The sequence below is a fragment of the Stegastes partitus genome, unplaced genomic scaffold (assembly GCF_000690725.1).
Source record: "Stegastes partitus isolate 25-593 unplaced genomic scaffold, Stegastes_partitus-1.0.2 Scaffold1849, whole genome shotgun sequence".
NCBI classification, from domain to species: Eukaryota; Metazoa; Chordata; class Actinopteri; family Pomacentridae; genus Stegastes; species Stegastes partitus.
In genome coordinates, this window is record NW_007579580.1 from 29,071 (window position 1) to 46,973 (window position 17,903).

The 17,903-nt window shown below is 40.9% G+C and overlaps 1 protein-coding gene across 1 annotated transcript in view; it reads right to left on the minus strand.

Moving 5' to 3' along the window:
- Positions 1–1,569: 1,569 nt before the first annotated feature.
- The window catches only part of ctdp1 (CTD (carboxy-terminal domain, RNA polymerase II, polypeptide A) phosphatase, subunit 1), a gene marked incomplete at its 3' end in the record, with an annotated part of 39,016 nt that continues 22,682 nt past the window's right edge, over positions 1,570–17,903 (minus strand). The window contains exon 12 of the mRNA XM_008302647.1: positions 1,570–1,877. Coding sequence (XP_008300869.1) covers positions 1,570–1,877 — 308 coding nt within the window. The remainder of the gene's footprint in view (positions 1,878–17,903) is intronic.

Sequence of the window (17,903 nt, forward strand, 5' to 3'; positions counted from 1 at the left end):
TATTGTGCTTTCACTACATTTTCATGAATTTTATCTTCAAAAAGGTTTTGACTTTACGCTACTTGACTTGACATGTGGCGTGGTGGCGGCAGGCACAGGTGCTGCTCATGATGTTCGTCAGCTCACATTACCAATTATTCTATCAAGATTTGACACCGTTTGAGGGTGTGTGTGTGTGTGTGTGAAGCAGTTTAAAAAAAAAAAAAAAAAAAGTTTCTTTTGAAATGACTTGATCCATGTATGGTATCAAGAATCATAAAAATTTAGTGGCATCAAATTTCAGAAATTGTCCCAAAACGTTGGTGTACCTTGCTCTGTAGATCCCTGCAACTGTAGTGAGGATGTCTTGTGTGCAAAAACATTTCAGCACAGTGTGGCTTTCATTTTGTATTTGTACATCAGAAACGAATGAGAAACACGATGTTCTTGATAGTTCAACACAACTTAACTTGGCTCCTTGTGGGACTACAGCAGTTGCTGTAGTGTTAGTACTGGACAAACAGTTGTATTTTATTTTATTTTCTAAAATGATGTTACTTTCTATTCATAAATAAAAGTTTTCTAATGAACAACACACTCTGTACTCTGATTTTCTTTAGACAGCAACACACCTACATGATCTCGTTTAGCCAGACAGCACCAAACAGCGATAAATATCCACCCTGCATAAAGGCAGCACAGGTGCTAGTTCGGTGTTTTATATGTACCATGTGCAGAGGAGAATCCCAAACACGCTTAAACTATGGTGGCCAAATATCAATTTGTATAATAACAGAATAGTGTAGAAATACAGATTATGTGTATAAAAAAATTCAGCAAAGTATTCTTCAGAGTTCTTTTCTGGATCCACACCTTCTGGGTCTATTATATGCAGTGTAGTAAGTCGATCTTTGACTTAAGGACATTTCTGAAACGCTGTCATGTCAAAGAACGACTTTTCATGATGCAGCTACCTGGTAAACTGTACCTCTTATGGAAAATGTGTTATTTCATTCAAACTAATAAACAATCCACTCTCAGAATGTACCAGCAAACAGCAGAATACTTTGTCGTTACAAACTGAATCCTGGCGGGCTGACAGCTCGGCCTGTTCTTCTGCAATAAGAGACTCTCATATGTTCAGAACTCTTTGAATGCCTGCTGTCTGTTTGGAATTAGTCTCCATGGCAACGGACCAGACCGTCTGGCTTCAGCATAGCAGCGCCGACGAAGTGCTGTGTTATGATAATAGTTACTGGAGAAGTAAGACCTGAAAATATACGGCACATTTGCAAGGATTTTCAAAAGACGTCGAGTTTTGCCAACTGCAATTTTGACTTAAACATCCTCCTCAACCTGAGATATTTATGCAAGATGAGAAGGATCAACAGTGAGTGCCAACACTGGTGACATTGAGAAAGGGATAATGGAAACATGTGATAGCAAATATTTAGAAAAAAGACAGCCAGAGCTTTTAAGAGACTTATGCGATATCACTGTAGCACATTTTATCGAAGAGTAGCTGTTTGGAGTCGAAGCACAAACGGGAGGTGGGTGAAGTTGTGTGAGATAAGAAGGTCTGAGCCTCACCTTGGGACACTGTGGGACAGAGTGGCCTCACTGGATGGTGTCTGAAGCCTCTCCTCCACGCTGGGCGCCTGAGGACCGAGCCTTCCCTCGGCTGTCTGTGCAGCCCCTGGCGGTGGCGGCGGCGGCTGCTGCTGCTGTTGCTGTTGGTGGTGGTGCTGCTGCTGCTGGTGCTGGTGCTGGTGCTGCTTCTTCTCCTCCACCACCATCTCCTCATCCTCCATTCCCTCGGTACTCGGCTTCTCCTTCCCTTGGTCCTCACTCTCGTTGTCACTCTCGTTGTCGCTTTCCTCGCCGAGGATTTCGTCCACCTATGTTGGGTTTTTTTTTTAAAAAGTGGCTTTTGTGAGTTTTTTATCTTTGCTGTACATCTTAACATTTTGCAACACCAGCATGAACACATACTACACATACCAAAACTGCCAAGAACACCAATGCCTTGCAGTTAGACTAGTGCACATTACATTACCTACTATCTCTGCTTCCAGTGAGCACATAGATGCATTCTGCGACAGACTCCAACCTAATAAACATGAGTGAGTGTTTTGCAAATTTGAACGTTTATTTTGTGGATACTCATTAATAGAAATAAAGGAATGTTCTATTAAAAGGAATAATTCCTGCTAAAAGTATCATCAAGAGGAACCACATGCATTAGCCAGTTCCCTTGATGCAATCCTGATTCCTATTGTGCATCTAATTATATTTGGCAAGTGGCTTTCCTTCTATAAATAACGAGGTTATGTTCGATACTGTAATCCTGGATGGTGATTAAACAGTTAAGACACTAAAACAAGCTTTATGAAGCAGATAGAAGAAGAACAAGAAGAACAAGAACAAGAAGAAGAACAAGAAGAAGAAGACTTATTGACCGAAAGTCTTTTTTTTATTTTTTAAACATAAAAGCATTTGATATGAGGATCCCTCAAATTTCTTTAACTGTTACGCCGTTATTATTGCACATTACATTTAACTTTATATATTCAAACATTTAATGCATTTATGTGGATATGTGGAAATCACTTCAGTTTTCATTTAAATCAAAGCTGAAATAATGCTACTGATCGTATAAGTCACCAAACTGATCTAGCAGGATAAAGGAGAGCTGCCTACGTGACACTGACAACTCGCTTTTTAGGCTCAACATACCTGCTAACCCATTAGTCTGACCTTGTCGTACACCCCTCAGGATAAGAGATGTAAAACATGGCATCTAGCCTGTCCAGTATCGATATGAAACGCTCAGACATTGGTTGATGCAAATCTAAACTCAAATGGATTGCTCTCTGGAGCCACAAAGGTAGAATTTAAGGCTGTTGAGGTGGATAATGCTATACTGACCAGCAGCTGTTTGGTGAGGTAATAAACCCATCTCATCAGATTTCTATCACGAGGAAAGAAAATCTGTCCGGTTGAAAAATCTTGCCAAATACTGGAGACAAAATGTTCGGCTCATCAATCTTGTACTCTTTCAGTCGCTCATAATTTATAATGCCAATGGTTAGTGACCATTTAGCACAGGTTAGCCAATTACAGCAATCAGATCAATGGAAACGAACACAGCCACAGCAAATGTGAATCCTTTCATCCGTTGAATCATTAGGAGCATGTAGCTGGGGGAAAACTGGGATTAATGCAGAGGGCTGTTCTCTTGGGGCTACAGCCAGGATCATTACTGGCACCAGGCCAGGGTCATTAAGCCTTGTTGTTGGTTATCTTGACAGCCACAGCGCGCCTTGGTAAAGGTGGAAGGTAACAGTGCCTCAGGTAAGGCTGTTCTGAAGATATAACAACGAGAAAACTACAAAACATGTTGGGTCAGCATTGGTCGTTCTTCAGCACCATTTGCCACATCAAATTTAAATGAGATTGACCCAGCGGGGCACCAACATATTACAGGGTACGACACAAATACAACAGAAATGGGGGGATCTGCTTGTTCCTGCACTGTTAGCAACACACAACTCAAGATATCATCTCAAAGCAAATTGCTTTTGCCACACAGAAAATGCCTCTTTTGTCACGGTGTATGCTCCATCACAATTTCCCAACAATGACAATTTATTGGACGTTTCCTCTGTGACGTCGGCAAAGCATTTAAAACAAGTTTCTACTTTGCCGTTAGTGCAGGTAAAATATGAAGAGAGCTGAACAGAGATACATGAAAGAGTGAAACAGATTGGTTTTCAGAAAGGATGACTAAAACAGTGCTCCATAGATATTTGTAAGAACTGGCTTAAGACAGACATTTTGGGTGAATAAAATCAGCACTACCATGTTTACATCCATGATAAATGGACAGACACATGCTACATTCAATGATATTGTTTTAACTGAATGACATCGTGGCCACTGTACTTCCATTTGGTGCAGTAACTGCATAGGCAGGCGCTGAAAATATCACTTAAACTCAAACAGCCACATGACAGTAAGCCAAATGAGAACCAGCGCTGTGCTTTTTAGTCTCTCTTGTCTATTACTGTGACATAACTCGGACCACAGAGTGCTGAGATTACGGAGCAATTTGTTGAGAGTAATTTTCACAGTCTGGCTATTTATCATCACCACAACGGAACCAGTCAAAGAGACCCAGGTAACACACAGTCGGTCTTCTTCTTTGTATGATTCGGGGTGAACACAAATGTGTGGAAGATGTTGATAACTGAGAGCTGTTGAAATTACATGAATCCAAACATGGACCAGGATTCAGACCACTGAGTGACCCAGTCTGCCCTACCTACTAGTTCTACTTCCTGAGTGGAGTGTGATGTTACACACAGTGTTTTCCATACACTGATATATTTCTGTCACCCCACCGCAAACTCCACATATTGATTTTGTATGTTTTACAATTTAAAATGGTTGCATTTTATTTAATTACAGAGCTGCGCCCCGCTGCCTCTCAAACACACTGACATCAGACCCCTCCTCTCCGTGCAACCTCAGAATAAAAACATGCGTAGGAGGAAAGACTGTTGTTGGCTTTTCCCCATAGAGAAGACAGCTGGCTGAATTCCTGAACAGAATAAATCTGGAGTTCACAAATGGCTATAAACACCTCTGCGTATATTTATCGAAAAACTGATACACCCAGGTTCACTCGGATAAGTTAGTCGATCTATGTTCCTGGTGGATCTTTCAGACATAACACAGCTCGCACTGCTGGCTACAGAATAGACGGAGTCGACGTACGTATGAACATAAATACACATTAACATAAGTAAGAAACTTTCATACATGGGAACACATAACAAACATGAGCTATTTTTAAACCTATTGCCACCTACAACAAGGTACCTGACTACTAAAACACACCTCACATGCCAAATTGGAGGCACAACCCATTTGAAAAAATGGGTTTACGGCGTTTTGTTTGAAAAATCTGTAACACAGAGCTGTCAATCTAGAATTCCAAGGTTATCATCAGGCGTGTAAGGAATCTAGTGCTGCCCTTCCAGATCCACAGCTCCAAACCAGAGGCAGAGAGACCTGTGGTTTACAGATGAGCATCTGTGCAGACCAGCCCTTACTGTGTGGACATACTCTGCAAGGAGAAGCGCAGAGATGCTCACTGCCGAACATGGCACACATTTGATACCTGTTATACTGACATTTGGGCCCTTCTACAAACTTCCGTTAACTTCAGCACCTCTGTCAAGGTGCTCTTCACAGTGGCTGCAGGTATGAGCTGATAGCAATACTTCACAGAGAGAGTAGATCACTTCACACCGAGGTTACCAGGCCACATTAGTTTAGTACTTAGCAATTAAAGTATTTGCAGTGGAGCTCCTCATATTTAGTATTATTGAATAATCAAATTAGGAAAGCCACGAGGTGCGACAGTTGGTGCACCAGCAGCATGATGGGTCCTCCTACATGAGTATAAAGAGTTGTGAAGGGTCAGCCCTCCTGAATTGCTAATCGTGGATAGAAAACACTCCGAGGACACCTTGGGAAGAGTCATGATGTGCCTTAATCAGGCATGCACCAAAAAAGTCGACAATGTCACTAAACGTTAGCTAGCTAATGAGATGAAAAACGACTTTCCACTTAAAAACTGCTTACAATAATGTCCAAAAAGATTTTGTCTTCTTTTTTTAATCCTATAAAGCCTGAATCATGAAATAATTGCCAGAAAATTTTTTTATTTTTTTTTTAAACTGATGTGGTTTATTGAACTTTCTGACCAATTCCTAAAAAAAAAGTAAATCAAAATTTGCATATATGACTTTTAATCTTTGTCATTTTTGCTTTATCCGGCATTTTTGGTGCATGATTTAGTGATCTATGGTGGATTATCCAAGCACTGCATGTGTCCGATTGAATAAATCAGGTTTTTTAGGGGGAAAAAATAGTACACGAATGATGTAGAAGGGTTACAATGACGTCCAAAGAGCTACAACATCTTGCATCAGTCATGTATATAGTCAGCATTAAGATCAATTCTGAGCAAACAGGACTTTCTTCAGACATTTCCACAGGCATCAGTGGGTAAAGCTGGTGTGTGAGCACAAAATACATACGTTTTAGAGTAAAACATGTATTGTGCGTGCATCACAGCAGTTCTCATCTGCCACTGACAACAACCAGCGGCCCTGTACTGTGAAGTATACCGCCCGTGGGACCTTGTCTGCTTCTGATCACTCCCTTTTAAAAACCAATTTACAGTTCACTGTGTCAGGAAGGCTTCTTACAACCTTAGCAGAAATGGAAGCATTAACACTCCCCACAAACAGCAAAGGAAAACTTCTCATAGCCTCCTTTTTTTTTTTCTTTTTTCTTGGCTGCAATCAAAGGCCAAGCAACAAGCCCACCATGAAAATTTCCAAAGCACAGCATGACGCCCCCTCAAAGCTGGTGTAGAGGCCAGTTTTTGGTCGTACCGCTGCAAGCTGTAAGTTGAGTTCAGTACAAGGTAGATTTCAGGTCACAGAATCTATTTTTGGGTAATTGTTTCAGTTGCTAAACTATTGTTTTAGGCACTGCTGGTAACCACCTGTGGTCTGCTGCGCTGATTTATCTGTGTGGAGGGAGATGCTGAAGATGTAGAAGAAAAGCAACCCAGAAACACAGGAAGGTGATTATTACCACACTACAAAGCATACGCCTACAAGGCACAAAAAATAATAAATGTCTCTTGTTTTACAGAACACACTGATGAACCAAAAAAGCGTGTAAAATGTCCACTGCTGCCAACTATGCTGCCTGTCATTTGCATGCCATCAAAACTACTCTAACCGGCTGAGGAGATGCTCCAACTCAGTCATCTGGCCATATTAACCATTTCTCCCTTGTCAAAGTCACTCAGGTCATTTCTTCTCCATCCAACAAGAACCAATCGACCATATCTGTTACAAGACAATCAACAATATTTCTTCATCTGTGAATAGTTCTGAAGTTTTTGGCTGATCTGTAAATCATGTAGGCAGATGAGACGCAGCCCGACCAGCTAGAACGTCTCTTCTAAACTCTGGGCCCAGATATTTCAGCTTCAGATTTTAAATCGAGCCTTGAGGTGTTGCTCACACGCTGAAAGATTCATGCGCTGAAAGAGTAGCTGACAGTCAATTATTTCTCAACGAAAGCCGGCAATTAGGAGTAGCTGTGACCGTGGGAGCGGTGAAGGACTGTTGCCCAGAGCGATGAGTTTTAGCTAAGCTGGAGCCAACTTTAAGAAAATGAGTGGCCATTACATCGGGGTTTGATTAAGTTCCTTTTCGAGCACATTACTCTGTACTAAACATTTTTTTTACATCCTCCCAGGTTGGAGCTCTAAAGTCCATTGATAATTGTATTTTTATCCAGCTGTACTGACATCTGTTCACTGTGAAATAGGATTTAGGAAAAGCTCTTTCATCCATCAAAGTATAAGTACTCTGTGAGTAATGACAACTACACAATCTGGACTTACATTTACACACATTTCAGCCTCATAAGTTTCATTAAAAAGGATCTACAGGAAGCTACTTGATGCCTCAAAATTTTGATTTGTATCTTACGTATACATTCAATTTTGTCCTTATTAGTAAGTATTAATTTCAAAATAACTCCTATAAAAAAAAAAAAAATTAAATTGTTTGACATTAATTCTGTGAACGCAGTTCAGTTTCCACTGCACAGAAGAAGGTTTTAGCCTTAAAGCAACTGGAACTGGGGCCAAAATGGTATCAGTTGAAGTTCCCATTAGTCAACCATGATACACTTTTTGTTGTGAAAATGACAAGAAAACGCAAAAACCAAATAAAGTGACCCAGAGTTGTTGCCTTTCCTGTACACAAACCCATCATGCATACTGTAAAGACCCATTTCCAGCCAGGAAAAACACTGAATCAGTTATCTGCATTAACTTGGACACATCTTACAGTCTTGTACCTGTGTGACCAGCAGTGTCACAGCAACTGTATTGGACTTCAATGCTCCACTTGCAAAGCTAATTATTAGTGTCATTAAATTCAAAATGGCCACAAATGCTTGAACTACAAGATACCTGTGTGTGTGCTGCACTGCCCAGGTGCTGCACCGTGCCCTCGTAGTCGAACCTTTTCTGCTCTGTCAACAAGCCTTATTACAAAAATTGATTTTGGGCATTTCAAAGACCCCTTTTTCCACCCATTCCTCTCCAACACACCTCGAAGAACATTTCTCTATCACTGTAGCAAAGTCTGCAAAAAATGTGATCTTATTAACGTTTCAATATTATTCAAGAGAACTTTTTCAGTTCTGATTTAACATGACACAATCACATTAAAGGTGTGACATTATAGGCATAAACAAAGCATTAATATAGCAGCAAACAGTGGATTAATCCTTAGCAGAGAATGAAGTCACACTCCCTCTGTGCGTGTTGTAATCAGAGCTTCTCTGTTCTGTGTTTTGGCAGCTGGTTGTCTATTCTGTCTGTCTGTCTGTGTGTGAAAACAGACAGACAGACAGTGACACAGCAGAGCAGAATGGACACCAAGGGAAAAGAAGTCAACCCTAACAAGATGACAACAACTTGTTACAGTCATTTAGTCCATTTTACGACGCTGGGGTCGCTCATGGTCGTAGCTCGGGGGTGCAAGTTGAAAAAAAGAAATAATTTTCAATGGACATTTGGCCACGTGGTCAATCGATGATTGATAAATCATCAATGGGAATGAAATACAGCAATTATTATTCTATCTGATAAATAGTTTTTTGATCACAGACACATGACTTTGACAACAAAACTGATTTGATTACATCACCCGCTGAGCAATAAAAATGGCGTCTGATTAGACGTAGTTTGTCTCGAGAACATGAGCTCCGGCAGAACATCACGAACCGCCGCCGAAGGCTTTGTCATGATGGTTTTCTGTTTATATTCTAGCTGTCAGGAGTAATGTAGGCTGCCACTGAAACTGTTTACTCATGTTACTGGATGTTTTAGCAGCTTCTCTCAAGGTAAATCCAGACAGTTAACAAGGAAATGAATATAGTCTCTGAATCATCACAAGCAGCTGTAAGACCATTTGAACAAAAACAACACCAGAGCGAGCGGCTCTGCTCAAACAGCCAGATTTTGGGCCAACATCTGTATTGACTCAATGAACAAAGTAAAACTACAAATACAGTCAGGTGTTAACACACACTGTCATCACAGGACTAAACTAATCCTGTAGTAATTACTGTCAGCTACTTGAAATATGTGAAACATTTCACTGAGCTTTGCAGTGGCAAAGAAAAGAACTTTTTGAAATCTGAAAGTTTTCGAGGAGCACCGGTTCATCTGAGGAAAGACATCACTGTCTCAGTACGTGAGGGTACCTCAGAGGAGACACGATCGCATACCTGGAAGAAATATTCAGCAACAGAATAGGTAAGGTAGGGACCACAGCGAGAGCTCGACACATTTCCTTATAGTCAGTCGGCACTCATTGTTCTGACCAACTTCCATTTATGCTGGGTTATTGGACAAGGAGCTCCAGTCGTCAGCAGACTGAAGACTGCACAGGGAGAAATTTACATAGCAAAGAGTCACTGAAGGGGGATTACATAAGTTTTATACTTTATACCAAAATTACTGACTCCATCCGTGAAAGGCAGTCAGAGACAATAATAGAGAAGGCAGGTGATTGCTGAATGGAGAGAGATTGTTGAAAGGTCATTTAATGTGGGCGCAGAGGAAGATAAAGTCTTTGCATCTGCAGAAAAAAAGCTCACCTGAGGCTCTGGGAAAAGGAAATGAATGCAAATGTATACAAGAAATCAATGTGAAGCTGCTGTGCTTACTATTAAGTCTAACCACACAGGAAAACTTAAGTAAGGAATAAAATGTTAGTGAGACCAGTCAATCAGGAGCACAAAGACCTCCGGCATCACTCTGCTCATATCTGCATTCACCTGAGTTGCTCATTAGCTCAGGGTCAAGGCGAAAGGCCAAACCCAGCTGGTGGGTCAAGGGTATTCTTACGGGAATGGTCTCAGCACGAATTCACATGTTCGCTCGGGTCGCTCCTACATGAGGGAAAGCTGAAGCACTCAGATGGAGAGAACGCAACAATCTTTTGAGTAGGAGAATTCTTAAGAGGCTGTGCAAACAGGAAGATATTGGCTTCTTTTCACCGACGTCTCAGTAAGATGCACTGCACGCCAGCTGAGGTTAGTTGAGGGGAGTTACATAAGGCTCAACTGAAAATGTTACTTCAGAGAGTTCATTCAGAGACTTCAGATTCCGGAGAGCTTTTATATCAATGATGCACTTTTCTGAATCTGTGCAGTTCAGAAAATTTCCTGACCAAATCCCTCCTGGTGGAACTGATGCTAATTTATTTTTTATTTTTTGAACCAGGACCAAACATGGACATGTTGCCACAGTGAGATGAGACATTTCTGTCACGCTGCCAAGGACCAGAGCAAATGGAAAGCGGAGCAGAGGGAATATTCATAGCGCTTGAGGATTAGGGACAGGTGACGGAGCGTCTTGACTGGGAGCAGTAATTTGCTGGTTGCACTGACATGATGGTTGACTGTGCCTGACCCCGTAGCTCCTGTCTGGTGTCGGCTTTGTTCGGTGTAGGTGTGAAACTCAGACTTCAGCACCATGGACAGCAGCTCTCACACTCAGTTTAGTTCAGTACGAGCACGCTTCACCTTTAAACTGGAAGTGTGGTCGGTCTGAACCACATGTTGGCTGGTTTGTTTCAGAAACATCCTCCCTGTTCACCTTTCAGATAGCAGCTGTCTGTCTTACTTAATACATGCATTTTCCAAAACTGACAATAAGTTGCCTTCTAAGTAATTGAGGCTCTTTTTATCTGGAGAAGTGAACGCTATGAAAATCGCCCTGGACAGGCAATCTAAAAATGTGCACTTTTTTGGGGGGCGATTTTTAAATAATATCTACGCAGTCCTAAAACTAGTTCTGAGTTCCCGGCCATTACTGTTACATTTTTATTGTTTCTGGTTATTCTGTAATTCTTGGCCTAATTATGGGAGTCTCTGTTTAAGCCTCATAAAAGCTGGTTCCTGAATCTCTGATGGGACGATTTTCTCGTTGTTTTGGTCAAATATATTTTGGACTTTGGGAAACTGCAATTAGCATTTAATGTTCTGTGGACGGAAACCTATTTAATAATCAAACCATTAATCAGTAATAAAAAAAAAAATCATTAGCTGCAGGCCTAAACTAGAAGTTCCTAAGGTTTTTTCTTCCAAAAAGGTTTCAGGTCCTTAACAAGTAAATTAACTGTAACAAGATGTGAATATTTGCAGCAAAATGCGCTTTGCAATGTTGTGTTAAGTTTTTTACTGCCAACATTCTTTCTTAGTTTCTCTGGGTTCAGCATGAGACAGTCCAGGCTAAACTGTTACTGAAAGTTTTCGAGATTTTAGATGAACATCGACTCCATTTTCAGCTTCTGGATTCGACTGATGCGCGCTTCGTAAGAAACCAGTTGTCTTTTGCTTCTTGTGAATAATCTGTTTATGTTGAACATAACATGCTTTCTGAATGCAGCTTCTATGCAGCTTCAGCTTTACTCATGTGTAACCACGACACAAAGAATCTGCGCAACTCCAGTTATAGAACCACTGATGGATCTTATGGTTATGTCTTTGATTTATTTTCTTTAAGTTGTGACAAGACAGCATGAAAATGCAGCAAAAAGATGTTTTTGCAGCCAAATAAAACTGTGTGCCTTTGCCGACTGGGTTCAGCTGGTTTAGATTGAAGTAAAAGCTTTCTATCACCCTATGAGCAGACTCTTGGATTGGGGAGGATTATCTGAAAGATGGTATGTGATCTTTGCATGCAACTGAGGTAAATCAATCAGAATGTGAAAAGCAGTTTATTTTTTAAGAAATGTCACCATTGATGACAGACTCTATGAAGTCGAGCAATAAACTATAACACATCACCTCACGCATAGTGAGCTCATCAGAGAACATTAATCAACACATGTGGAGCACGTTAGTGCTGCATGACTTTCTGTCTGTTAAGGGAATTTGATGTCCCTACATGTGTTCTTCAAACACTGATGGTTCAGGATGATGTCAACAAAACTTTCCAATAAACAAACTACCTTCCGGCCCAAATTACTGTTTATACACCTTTTGGTTCCTTTTTAAGCCAGCATGCCCGCAAAATGGATGACAACTAAAAAGGCAACAATGAATTATGTTTTTTCCTTGGATCAGACAAAACGAACCAAACTGCATGTGTGAAAGCACTCCAGGTGTTCTGGTTCCAGGTACTGAAATATTAAAAGAAAAATACTTTCATGCATTGAAGTCATCCAAATCTAAATGGCCCAAATGCTTATTTTTTAATGCTAAACCTAAAAAAACATCAGTTGCCTGATGCCCAGTGGAACATTTATTCTCTCCGGACTCCACGCCAAACAAATGCACCCTCGCTTTTCTACATTCTGTAGCCGTCACGTCTCGTCAGTGCTTGAACCTGACTGTGAAATGACAAGCTGACAAGCAGCACTCAGGGCTGCCTGGTCAGCTGAAATGGAGCTTTGCACTGGAGTAAAAGTAAACTTGGGCAAGAAAAGTGAGTTAAACGAAGCCTTTAAATCAGAAACCTTATCATCAGCAGAGTCAGCTCTTACAGATCATAAGCCGTTTTATCTTACCCACCTAAACATTGCTACAGATCGGGCATGCCCCCCCACGGCGGCGGCGCTCCCAGATGACAGTGGCCTCCCCCAGCAAAACAGTGCACACTGCAAAAACTGCTCAGGGATGATAAGAGGAAGAACAGTCCAAGGCATTGATCTGGCTTCCAAACTCCCCAGATCTTAATCCGATCAGCATGTCCAACTCAGAGGTACCACAGGAACCAAAAGATGCTTTGACAAAGCCCTGACGCCAGCCACCCCAGAACACCCCAAGATGTCCTGAGTCCAAGTCCTGATAGGACAGACGTGTTTCAGCAGCACGAGCGGGACCTACACAATGTTAGGCAGGTGGTTTTAATGTTGTGGTGTATATCTGTGATAATTAAGAGAGAAAAAAAGAACTCTTATTCTGCAGACCCATGCAGAAATTTGTCCTCCCAGTACCTTCTAAGGATTACATCTCACCAAGGATGTAAGAGATCAATACCTGCAGGCGGAGAAGGAGCTGGTATCACAGTGACTGATGACGTTGCAAAACCTCCGATGATCCCAGGCTTAATGATCCAGGTCTCTCAGGGCCCCGATGGCGTCACACGTGTCACACCAACATTGACTGGCCTCTAAATCCTCACCTGACTCTTTATAATATTGACTCATTGGCGGTACACTCAGTGTAGCCTTAACTCATTGGGATTTAATTATTTTCTAAAAAAAATCTTAATGAATCTTGTGAACCACTTTTACACTTGTGTAGGTAAATAAATGGACTGTGGCCTAACTTTTTAAAATGACTGTTCACATGCATTTTAATTTAACAATTTGAAGGACACAATATATCGGACACACTCACAGAACACTGACTTTGTGCTGTAGAGGCAGGGAGTACAGACTGAAGTAAGGAGATCCAGGTTAACTAATTCCTCAATTATCTCCTTTCATCAGAGCAGTGTTTGTTTTGGTGTCACGACAGGCTGTTTGTTTTTAACGAACAGGAGAAATATGACAGCCAAAAAGCCAATAATAAAATACATCAGTGACCAGTAGTTTGCAGAGGGGACCGTGCTGATCATATTTGCATTTTGTTCTCTGTAGTGATGATTTGCCTGCAATTAACGACATTAGCTGCCACACTGATTGTAAAATTAGTCATGGCAAACAGAGGACAAAACACGCTCCACGTTCTCCACACGCTGACAAATCTGTTTCTGACAACTTTCTGGGCTTCTCCAGGCACATGTGCACATGACCTTAAAGCTTCTCTTGAAAATGCACATAGCTGATAAGGAACACATTTCTGTAAAGTGATGGTAGACACATCTGTGTTCTCTTACAAATCTTGTGTGATCTGAAATTCAACTATGAGCTGATTAGTTCATGATAATCTGCAACGTTTTTATTCATGAACTGATAGTGAATTTTAACACCAACTTATACCGTGTGTTAGCACAACAGGTTGTTGGGAGGAGAGCAGCAAACAGGTAATTACTGTTTGAATATTGCAGCCAGGATGCTTTCCTCTTAAAGAACCCTTGTGCTCTTTAAAGCCTCATCGAGTGGTGCTTCTGATGATAACATTTTACCAAATGACTTGCTGCAATGTGAAAGGGCTGCTATCTCTGCTAATCCCTGGCTGTGATAGGGTTCCAGAGTGTGATCAAAAAGCTGTGACGTGTCCCTGGTGGCCTGCCTCTGTAGTTAAAATGACTCTCTTTCAACTGGGGTAAACCTCACGTAAGAACGTCTTATTTCACTTTTGAGGTAATTGTGGGTTTTGCACTTGGGTCACCTGCTGCAACTGGGCAGAGTAGAGGCTTCTCTGTGCTCAGCCGCCTTGTATTGTCCAACCAATGCAAGTGAATTGTAAGTTGTAGCGTCTACTGACAGCCTGCATACGAGGCATTGAACAAACATGGGTAAAAACCAACCTTCGAGTGCACACTGGCACCTCTGGACCACCAACCGCCACCAGTAAATGCTTAACCTGCAGGAAACACTGAGATATGATCAGACAGCCAACATCATGCACTTTATTTATTGCAAGAAGCGCAGCCAAAGCATCACTGAGCACAGGGCACCAACTTTCTGAATTTAAACATTAATAAAATATATATAATATTCTATATAAATAAATATTCTGTCCTGTGACCATCAGAAAGCCCCTGTCCCCACAGCGTTTGAATGCCAGGCAGCAGTAAACTAAAATCTATTATGAAATAGATCAATCTATTTACAAAAAAGAACAGTTTAAATGTGCAAATCAATTTGCATAATGTGTTAAGGAAATGTGTACGGGCACTGACAAAAAAGCTAACGTTTATTATTTGGCTAGCTGTCCGTACGGCTGAGTCTCAAAATTTCCCTAAAGACGGGCCATAGCTGTCCTAATGTGCATCGGAACTTCTGAATAACTGGTTAGAATAGGTCACTGAAACATTTGACTGAGGTCAGGCAGAGAAAGGGCCTGATCAAATATTATTGCATCCATTTGCATGCCATGCTGTCCTGTCAGTAAACTAGGCTGCTACTGCTCTGTAAGCTAAGTCACTCTGGTTGAAAACAGAGAAGTGCTAATGTGTGGAAGCTGTCTGCATTGAACAATCATAGATGAGTTCATTCCACTTGCAAAGACACCACAAATTAACAGATCATCAATTTTACAATGTCGTTCACGACTGGGTTAGATGGCTTATGTTGAAAAACACTTGAATGAATTTTGAATGAATTCCAGTTTGTTCGAAGTTGAGTTTATGAAAAAGCAAGAGCTCTGGAGCAGACAACGACACAGGGCCTGACCAATGATATCTAACAAAGGACTGGTGTCCCATGTGGTGCATAATGGTGTTACTGACAGAATCTGATGAAGAGAATCGAGCCAGTCCCAGTCTTCACACGGCCGACAAGGGAACAGCGATTTCAAAGAAAGGTCACTCAGTTGGTACACTGCCGTTATTCTTTGCCAGCCAATTCTGCACATGTTGCTCCAGGTAAACTGACACATCCCACCATGTAACCATTGGTGACATTTAAATGTGAGTCTGTCTACCTGACTCAGATGTGGACCATGCTCCAGCCAATTAAGACTGGTTCCTTCCCTCTGGCCCTGGAGACTTAGTGTGTTTAAGAATGTCACAGAGTGCCCTTTAGCAAAGGCAGTCTGAGGAGGATGACATTTGAAATACAGTGTTATGTACAAAGGAACCATCCTTCGAACCAATTTCTTTACTTTTCTACAGTTCAAAAGATGTTGAACAAGAATTCGGTTGTGCTTGCATGGAGCAAACAGTCCTATTTCCAATGATAGCTTCTCAGGCTTGTGTGTGAAATCACAAATGTATGAAGTGTGTTCTTCTCGCCCAACAACAGGCACGTAAAAGCCGATCCACCTCCTTTTATTTATTTATACGTTGCAAACATACAGGCATAGTGACCTAACCTGTTGGTGGGTCAATGTGATCATCAGTTCAGGAACGTACAGTGTCCAGTATCGTGGACTGTTCTTATGCTACATCTTTGTTTTTTTCCTCTGTTTCAATGCATTTAAAAAACAGAATGTGATTGAAGCATTTTCTACTGATTATGAAACTGATTTAACTGCATAGTTTTTGTAATTTTGAAACTATATATGATGGGAAAAAAATCAGTTTTCCTGCTTAAACCATTAAATTCAAATTAAATCACTTCACAGAAACAGAAATTTTGACAACAGTGCTAAAGTTCTGCCGTAAGTACGACAAAGAATAAATAAAAAATTCTCTTTGACAGGAGCACCTGTCTGTGTCCATCCATGTCAGGTGATGGAAGTGTACATGCTATGTACGTTGTTAAAAGCAAAATGAAGTCTACTAATGGTCAGCACAACTCACAATATAATAAAACTACAGCTTTGGGTCTTTGGCTGAATGCCAGAAAATATTCCTGGCATTTCATTTCGAATGTATTATTAAATATTTTTGCGCCTTCAAATGAAAAAGAAGAGCTCTGCCTGAACCAATAGAGGGGTCAGTGAATCCTTATATGACAAAAACAACCAGATGGGACAAAAACATCATCAAATCATCCCGGCACAACCATGAACTTCACTCAGCTTTATACCAAAGTTTTCTAAATGTCACATAAACACAATAAATGCAGCTGGTGTTTTCGGAGCAATGCCCATTGTGAGCACTGAACACCTCATTAACCAACTCAATGTTCACCTAACACAGCGCTACATCAGCAAGAGGCTGGCCTTTAATTAAGAATTAAAATTAATGTTAGGTCCATTTTGCAATGTTCCACGGCGATGTTTTATTACACAATCGCACTGAGAAATAACAACATAAAAGCACTGTGTTTTGGCACTAAAAAGGATGAGACGGTGTAAATGAAAATGCTCGTACTTCTACAGGAGTTCTGGCAGCTGCCTACTACACTGAGAGCAGCGATTGGGATTAGATAGATCTTGTTTCAGTAGGAGTTCACAGCTGATGAATAATTAGCACATTAGTGGCATCGATTCTCAACTTGTTCATCATTTGGCAGATCTTCATAAGAGAACAATCCTTATACAGTAAAGAGACATTCACAACTTCAGCACAGAACAACATATAAATGGGGACAAATCCATTTTAAATCCATCGCACTTGGGAAAAGACAACTTTTTAAGCCTGATTCTTACTAAAAAAAAATGTAAAATATTAAAACTATCCATGAGGCCAGCGCTGAATCAGTGCCATCCAGTCCCAGAGTTCATAAGATATTGAAAACATTTTCATTCACTCAATTGATCATGAAAATATGCTTTTCAAATACAACATTGTCTCCTTTTCAAAATAACACATATTATCTGAGAGCGATCACGGTCAGTCACTGTGACTCAGACACAATCACACAAAGACCGGACCACACCGCTGACATAATGTACCATTTGCAGATTAATAATAGAAACACAATTTGCCAAAGCTGCAGTAATTGAGGGACAAACTGAGCGGTATCCGGAACAATTACCTTTGAGATGACTGGTTCATCTCCCATTGGAAATGGAAGGATAATTATAGGTTCTAACAATATGAACAATTTAATGTCACTTATCGGGAAGGAGTAGTATTTTTTCAAATCAAATTCTAAACTCTCCCAAACAGCAACTGTCCAATGTGAGCTCAGCAACGAAAACTAGGAACAGACAGCCTGTCAAGCTTCAGAGTTCCCAGCAGGCCTAAACTCCTTTCGAAGAGCAGCGTGTTTTTTTGAGGCTCCATCCACACTAATACA